This window comes from Kryptolebias marmoratus, linkage group LG17 (assembly GCF_001649575.2).
Source record: "Kryptolebias marmoratus isolate JLee-2015 linkage group LG17, ASM164957v2, whole genome shotgun sequence".
In the NCBI taxonomy this organism is placed as follows: domain Eukaryota; kingdom Metazoa; phylum Chordata; class Actinopteri; order Cyprinodontiformes; family Rivulidae; genus Kryptolebias; species Kryptolebias marmoratus.
In genome coordinates, this window is record NC_051446.1 from 6,765,361 (window position 1) to 6,773,752 (window position 8,392).

The 8,392-nt window shown below is 38.6% G+C and overlaps 1 protein-coding gene and 1 long non-coding RNA gene across 2 annotated transcripts in view; both read left to right on the forward strand.

Annotated features, from left to right (window-relative positions):
• The first annotated feature begins 13 nt into the window (after positions 1-13).
• LOC119617846 lies at positions 14-288 on the forward strand. Its single transcript, XR_005234267.1, has 2 exons — positions 14-152; positions 234-288. It is a non-coding gene; the product is annotated as an uncharacterized LOC119617846 (long non-coding RNA).
• Positions 289-6,525: 6,237 nt separating this feature from the next.
• Positions 6,526-8,392, forward strand: part of LOC108249978 (zinc finger protein 292-like) — a 17,455-nt gene continuing 15,588 nt past the window's right edge. Inside the window, exon 1 of the mRNA XM_017439654.3 lies at positions 6,526-6,703. Coding sequence (XP_017295143.1) covers positions 6,542-6,703 — 162 coding nt within the window. The 5' untranslated portion in view covers positions 6,526-6,541. The remainder of the gene's footprint in view (positions 6,704-8,392) is intronic.

Sequence of the window (8,392 nt, forward strand, 5' to 3'; positions counted from 1 at the left end):
TTTTTTACTGAACATTCTCCTGGTCTGCTCACTGAATGTTTATGCTGCTCTTAGCTGGCTCTGCTTGTAAACTTGCTAGCACTCTGGTATCACGGTTGCAGAGAAAACGTGGACTGGAATCCATGTAGTGTGGGAGTATGTTATATGAACAAGTGGAATGTATTGGATAACGAAGTTTGTAGGGAAAACATGGACTGGATTTCATGTGGTGAGGGAGTACTCTATATGAACAGGTGGAATGGATTTGATAACGACGCACCAAAGAGGATCTCTACCTTACACTGTAAAGAAAAAGAAAACTGACAGATTTATGATCATATATTTGAGTTAATAATGAAATAATATATGGTTATTTATTTAAACTCATATTCTGGCCACATTATATTGAATTTTTGTAAAAAATAAAAAAAAATAAAAATTTTGACACCAAAATTATTTAGGGGGGCTAAAACAGGCCTAGTGACGCCACTGGCAATAGGTAAATGTTTTCTAGTGTCTGCAAAACGACCTGTTTCACAAACCTCAGGATTGTTGTGTCACAATCCCCTTTACCTAGCAACTCCAAGCCGAGCCAAGCCCCTCACCTAGCAACCCAAGTGTAGCTCCACCCACTTCATTACAAGAAGAACGTCACATTTGTTCTGCTGGTTTTGCTGCTGAACAATGTTTGCTGGAAAAGGAAAATGTTTTCTTGTTGGCTGCAATATAGAACGTGTCTATATTGCCACTGTCCCAACCCACTACCAGTCGAGTTTCAGACCCACTTATTATCGCTCTCCTACTTGATAAATGTTGGTTTGGAACCGCTAAGTGCCCCTGTCCCGAAGTCAGAATCCTCAAAGTTTGAATTAATAATGATATAAATGTGCGTCAGATTCGCAGCGTTTAATCCTTCAGTGAGTTTTTATGTTTTGAGATGGGACACTGAGTTGGGGGGCGTGGCCAAAAGCAGCTTATTGCATAAGTGTGACATAGCCCTAAAACCGCTCATTCTGAAATGATCTCAAAACAGGTCTGAGAATTATTTTGTGTATTAAATGTAATGAACATTTTTTGTATAGCCCACAGACCTATCCTAACTTGTTCAAGGAAGCATAATAGGTCCCCTTTAAAAAATGACTAGTGCAGATAAATCCAGTTTGATCTGGGAATATAACTGAGGGTAAAACTGCTTCTAAGTGACTGGCTAGTAACTTTGCCAGCAATCTGAAGCTAATTTTTAATAAAATGATAGGATGATACAAATCCTTTTTCAAAAGCAACAAGATGAAAGCCTGATCAAGGTTTGAAAGAGCATGCCAGCATTAAACTAATTGATAAACATCTGTATTAGGAAGGAGGCCAGCTACTTCCAAAAGGTTTTCATAGAATTCAGCCCTAACGAATCAATGAATTTCTTTATATCTGCAGTGTAAACTTGATTCATAGTGAGTTTGTTATCTTGTAACAGTATTGTTTAATGTCTAAAACTACTGTTCACTGCTCATTGAAGTGTTGCTTTACCAGAATTGCTGGCGCCACAATTTAAGAACTTAATTAGGATTCTGCCATGAATAGACACCGGGCCACACATTGAGGCTAAGTACTCATCACTACATTGATTCAATGTAGTAGCAGCTAGCCAGTAGAGGGCGCAAGGGCGCCGCCCCACCACTCACCACACTACCTTGAATAAGATATAAAAAAAAATTAATAAAAAGGAAATAATAAAATATTATTAAATTATTTTGAAATATATGTATATATATATTTTTTGTTGTGTAAGATAAATATTTTATAGTTAATGATAAGTAAAGTTATTTCATTAATTGACGCTGTCTGATTGGTGACATATTACAAAAATATTTGCCTATAGATTCTCGTTCAAAGTTGTACATGCGCAGTAGCTCCTCTTCAATACAAGAGATAGGACTGTTCTGGGGCGCACCTCTCCTGCGCCCAGAGCTGAATTCAGCTGGGAGGGTGGGACTCCCGCCACAGGGCTGACGTCACAGCCATCTGTCATAAAGTTCGTCTGATTGAAAGGTCGAGTGGGTGTGTTGCCTTTTAGTCAAAGACAGTAATAAGTTCATTACGTGACTAAGTTAAAACAAGGTAATAAATAAGTTCATAGTTATTAATTAGGAAAATTTCTGCTAAAAAAACTTAAAATGTTTGGGTTTTGAATTCTAATTGGAGTGAGACATCTGATCTTCGTTATATAGTACGTGCAGAACGTGAAGTAGTGAGTGCTCTCACCATAGAACAAGCTTTGACGTATTTTCTCCTGTAAAGCTTTGAAAAAAACAGGGAGGAAACAGGTCTTGTAAACGCTAAATGTGCCCTACACACTTGTGCCTTGGGAGACCTCCGTCTTCGTTAGTATTAGTGTGTTCAGAAAGCACTTGTGCCTATGTACTATGTGTCTATGTACCTATATAAATCATGATGCAGAAAGACAGCGCTCCGCAACATGAAGGACTCCACCCACCCAGCACACAGACTGTTTCAGCCCTCCCCTAAGGCAGGCTGAGGTGCATTCAGAGGAAGACTACCAGGCTCAGAAACACTTTTTTCCCTGCAACTGTCAGACTGCGTCTTTTGGCATTAGAAGCCACAAGCTCCTGTCTGCTGCAAGAACTGCACAGCATGCTGATTGCTGTTCCAGAAATCTCTCAATCATTTTGAAAGTTGACCTCCATCTTGTTACTACATCATGAATCAGTGATTTTTCAGGAATTTCTGCTTGCTGCTTCTTGAGTTCTCTTTATTTCGTTTCCAGCTGCAAGAGAAACCTTGTACAAGATGCTTGCATGCTCGTACAGCTGTTTCAACATTTTGGATTTTGAGTGCTTTAGCTATAGTTAGGTTAAGGTTATGGCCAAAACATCCAAGCCAAACTTAGGGGTTGGTCTTGAATAGGGTTGCCAACTGTCCCGTATTAGCCGGGACGTCCCGTATTTCAGCCAAATAAGGTGCGTCCCGTACGGGACGCTGTTTGTCCCAGATTCACGGGTAAGATGGAGATGTGAAATGTAAGGGAAGATGCATATATTTCTTTCTTTTTGTGCGCCATAATATGTCTTGTAAAACAGTGAGTATTTCAGAAAGTCATAATTTATTCCATACGCATAAAATTTGGTGCTTGCTTGCTTACCCTGCAGGGGTGTCTGTGAGCTCAGTGCGCGCGCCGCGCTGTTCTGCGAGGGAGTGAGGAAAACTTGGAACGCAGCCGTGTGTAAGTGGCGTGTTGTGTAACATGTCGTGTGGAAAATGTGCGCAGGAGGAGATGATGTGGACGAGGATGTCGTTTTAAGCCCCGGCCCTTCTAAAAAGAAAAGATTTGTGTCTTACAACCAAAAGTGGGAAGAAAAACATAGTTGGGCTAAGCCTGTTAGTGGAGACCAGTCCCGGGTCTTCTGCACCTTTTGTCGCAGGGAATTTTCAATAAGTCACGGTGGAGAAAACGACCTGAAGCAGCATGCTGATACAGATATACACAATCAAGCGACAAGAAATAAAGGTGCCTCCAATATCGCAACATACTTCACCAATTCAGCTGAGCAAGACAAAATCTCTGCATGTGAGGTAACATCAGTGTATCACACTGTTGAACACGGACTGTCCTATAGCAGCATGGACTGCAGTAATAAGTTATACAGTGTCATGTTTAGTGATTCAAGCACTGCGAAGAAAATGCAATGTGGAAGAACAAAGGCAGAGATGATAGCAACTAATGTGCTTGCTCCAAAAACTGTTAGGGACATTCTAAAAGAGCTGAATCCTCCAGTGCCAGCAGATGTATCCACCTGTGCAGCCCCTGTATATTTTTCAGTAGCAACAGATGCCTCAAAGAAGGGAAATCGAAAAATGTTTCTTGTCTGCCTTAGATACTTTAATCAAGACGGAATACAATGTAAATTACTTGATTTCTATGAAGACAGTGATGAATCAGCCAGTGGTATCCACAAGGCCTTAATTGAATGTATGACCAAATATGACCTCAAGACAGCATATATCACATCTTATGCTGCTGACAATGCAAATGTCAATTATGGCAAGCATCACTCTGTTTACCAGTTATTACTGAGTGACAACAATCGCATTTTGAAAGCAAATTGCCCAGCCCACGTTGCTCACAATGCCTGTAAACATGCATGCGACCAACTGTCAGTGGACATATAGACAATTGTGTTGAAGGTTTATAACCACTTCTCAGTGTCAGCTTCTCGGCGAGAGGAACTGCGTGGCTTTTTCGAGTTTGTCGACATTGAGTGGAGAGAGATACTGCGTCACGTCTGCACGAGATGGCTATCACTGTATCCAGCTGTTGAATGCCTCCTGCAGAGCTGGCTAGCAATAACAGCATATTTCAGGTCGCTCGGGGAGACCTGCCCTGTTGCACTAAGGAAGATATTTGCGAATGATGAGGATAAAGCTGCCACCGCTGAGATCTGCTTGTGTTTTTTCCAAAACGTGGGAGTTGTCTTCGACAAGCTTGTAAAGAAGCTAGAGGAAACACAACTCTGCATCCCTGATGTGTATGAGGAAATAGGAAAATTAAAAAAGAAAATACAGCACAGAAAAGATGACAGCTTTCATGGGTTCCAGACAAGACAGCTGATGGATAAACAGCTGCCTGCAGAAAAGGCCAAAGTGAAAGATGATTTCACTAACTTCTACACCACTGTCATTTCATACATGGACAAGTGTTTTGATTTATCTGCAAGCAATGTGATGATGGAATGTCAATATTAGGGCCAGAAATCAAGAAAATATTTGTCTTCCATACAGGGCTTGGCTGCCTCCCAGCTGAGCCTGCAATGAACACAACAGAATCACACCATAGATGCACCATAGATGCTAACTGATATTCTACAGAATCGATTCGAGTGTGCTAACTGGGGTTGCCACCTTTCATAAGTTTCAATAGAGAACGCCCACCACGACTTCTCATGGCCATTGCCAACATGCCCAAAGTTAACCACATTACTTGTTATGTGTGTTTTTTTGGTAATGACGTGATCAAGAAAGCAATTACTCATACATGCAAATATTTATTTCTTTTTGGCAATGAAGACCTTATTGAGAGAAACTGCTGCATATAAGGTGATTTTAAGTAAGGCTACATTACATACATCACTATTTTGAAAAAGCTGCTTATTGAAGTTTCACAAATTAAATTAAAAAAATCATGTAGATTATAAAGATTGTGAAATAAAATTCCAAAGCCAATAATTTCATTTCTCATAATGAACAAAGACTACAATGGACTGGCTACCTGTCCAGGGTGTACCCTGCCTCTCGCCCGTTGCTAGTGCGAGATGGGCACAAATCAAACATAACAAATCGCTTCCCATACCGCTTCATAAGGGACGCAAAATTTACTTGCCATACTATTTTACAGGGCACATGGCAACTCCAGTGCCAACTAAATAGGCTACTTATATTTTCACAATTAATATTTCTTTAATTCCACTAGCATGAAGCTAACGTAGTCTACCTCAAAAGCTGCAGTTATACGAACCGACATCTGAACATTCACTTACCTTGACTTCGCTGCACTTGACGTCGAAAAAGTCTTCTTGTTGCAGAGAATAAATTATCGGTATTTCTTAATTCATGTCGAGCACGAGCTGCAGCGCTAAATACTGTGTTAAAAACACGAGTATTTGGGCTTGACTGACCTGACATTGCTGACCACTGAATAGCACAATGAAGTAGCCTAAGGCTAGAATGCCTTACACACTGTCCGCCAAAATGCTACGCAAATTTATGACGTTTTGACTAGACAGAATACTAATTCAAGATATCAATAATGTAATTTCTGACTAGTCAGAAAGTCAATTGAAGATATCTCAAATTCATTTAGAGATATCTTAAAAGGAATTATGACTATTCAAAATTACAATTTAAGATATCTTTAATTTAGTTTTGTCTAGTCATTATTTGCTTTTAAGATATCTATAATTCAGTTTTCACTGGTCAAAATTACATATCTCCTATCCAAAAACACATTTAAGATGTCTTGAATTATCGAGCAATTAGAGATATCTTTAATTAGAATTATGACTAACCAAAACTAAATTAAAGATATCTTGAATTGTAATTTTGAATAGTCATAATTTAGTTGTAGATATCTGAAATGTGTATTTCAGATAGTCAGTAATTCATTTAAGATATCTTGAATTGAAATCTCCATACAAGTCAATGGTAAATCTGACGTCATTTCGACTAGTAAGAATGTAATTATAGATATCTCAAATATGTATTTTGTCTAGACAACATATAATTGGAGATATCTTAACTCGCTAAACGTCTAGTCATAAAACAATTTGAGATATCTGGAATGTAAGGGCGGTAAAACCGAATTTATGTCAAAACGGCCTGCCGCATCAAAACTTATTTTTAGATATCCAAAATTGAATTACATATAGTCAGAAGAAGACGATTTTAGGTTCAAATGGCCTGCCAGTCTTTGGTTGAATTCAAAACCCTGGCGTCATTACGTCACCGTGGCGTCATTGCGTCAGAGTAGTACGCGCCGGAGAAGGTTGAGGAGATGGCGGATGATGAGGCCGAGCAGGACCCTGGTCCTGTGGACAGTATCCGTGAAACGACTGGGCAGTTCAGAAAACGTCTGGAAGAATTGCAAGCTGTGCTCAGAGACGGTATAGGTTCTGCAGTCCAATCCTCCTCGGTATACTGTCAGCAGTTCTGCGCGGTGAGTTGTTTATCCATTAGCACACAACAAGCTAACCGCTAATTGATGATGATCAGGATTGGCTGCTGGATTATTAACTAAAAAGTCTCCTTTAAGATCCGAGTCCTGTTAGTTTTTCCATTAATTCGTTTATACTGACCTGTTTACTTTGAGTAATAACATTTCACATGTATACGGTTAGCGCTTGTAGCAAACCATTTAGCCCTCTGTTAGCCTGTTAGCTTCTAGCCATGTACCTTAGTAGATTTTTTGTCTTATTTGACAAAACAAATAACATTTTACCGTGTGTTTGTTGTTACACGTGTTTTTTATTATAGTAAAATGATTAAGACGTGTCGAGAAGCAGCAGGGTTTGTGGTTTTTAGCCACAATTATTCTTGCTGTGTACGTGCTGAACCAAACGTACAACATCTTTGATTGTCTCAGAGTCTCAGAGCCTTGGTACAGAACCATCTGCTCGGGACCTGGACTCATGGCTCTGTGGAGATCTGAGAGGACGGATCCGAAACTAACACCTTAATGGTTTAAATGAGACGATCTCAAATCAGGAAGAAAGCCAGATCAGTTTAAGAGTTTCTTTGATTAGATATTGTTAACTAGTTGCTATAAATTTTTCATTGTCATTTTTTGGGTGTACACTCACTTACCTCGTGTATTGTTTGTTTGTTACGTATAATTAGAATTAGCTGTTGTAATAAAGAAATTTCTATTTGGGGATTGTTTTTTATGTTTGCATTAAAGTTCTAAGTATAAATATTATTCTGTACAAAAAACTCCTAGACTAATATTTTGTTTGTTACACCACCCTCAGACTTGATTGAATTTTTATTGTGCTGTTGTTTTAATAAGGTTATGATATACACAGCTTTTTAAAGAGTTATATGTTCTTACTCAGATTTTGAATGAATGATTAAAGAACCTGACCACTGTGTTAAGTTTACAGGACATTCAAAACATTCTCACTGCTAACTGTTTTGACTGCAGTGGTACTACAGGCTTTTTGATAATTTGAGTTCGATAATAACTCTCAACATATCGATGAATACTGGGATGTATGTTGTGTGCCCACATCCTGAGATTGTCCTACCACACTATTTTACAGTCTGCAGTGCTGATACTGATTATGGAATAAGAAGAAAACAATTATTTCAGTTGAGATATGTAAGAAATAAAATATGAAGTCATGGAAATTATGTGTTGACTAGGGTTCGGCCATGGGCTAAAATTTCATCAGCCATTTTCAGTCCATCTAAGAACAATTGACTATTGGCCATATTTTGGCAAATGCGACAAGCGTTTTTTTGTTTGTTTTGTTTTTGTTTTTAAGTGTGACTTGAAATGTGGAAGACCGGGCAATCCCCCTATCCTTAGACCTATGGAAGTCAGCTGTTTGTGACCCCCCCATCCCAAAAAAAACAAAACAAAAACAAACAAAAAAACTGTTACTGATTGCTTTGCAGGGTTCCCCAAGAAAAGAAGCTAAAAAAGTGATTACAGGTGCTGGTCATAAAATTAGAATATCATGAAAAAGTAGATTAATTTCAGTAATTCCATTTAAAAAGTGAAACTTGTATATTATATTCATACATTACATACAAACTCATATATTTCAAATGTTTATTTCGTTTAATTTTGATGATTACAAATGACAACAAATGAAAATCTCAAATTCATCATATCAGAAAATTA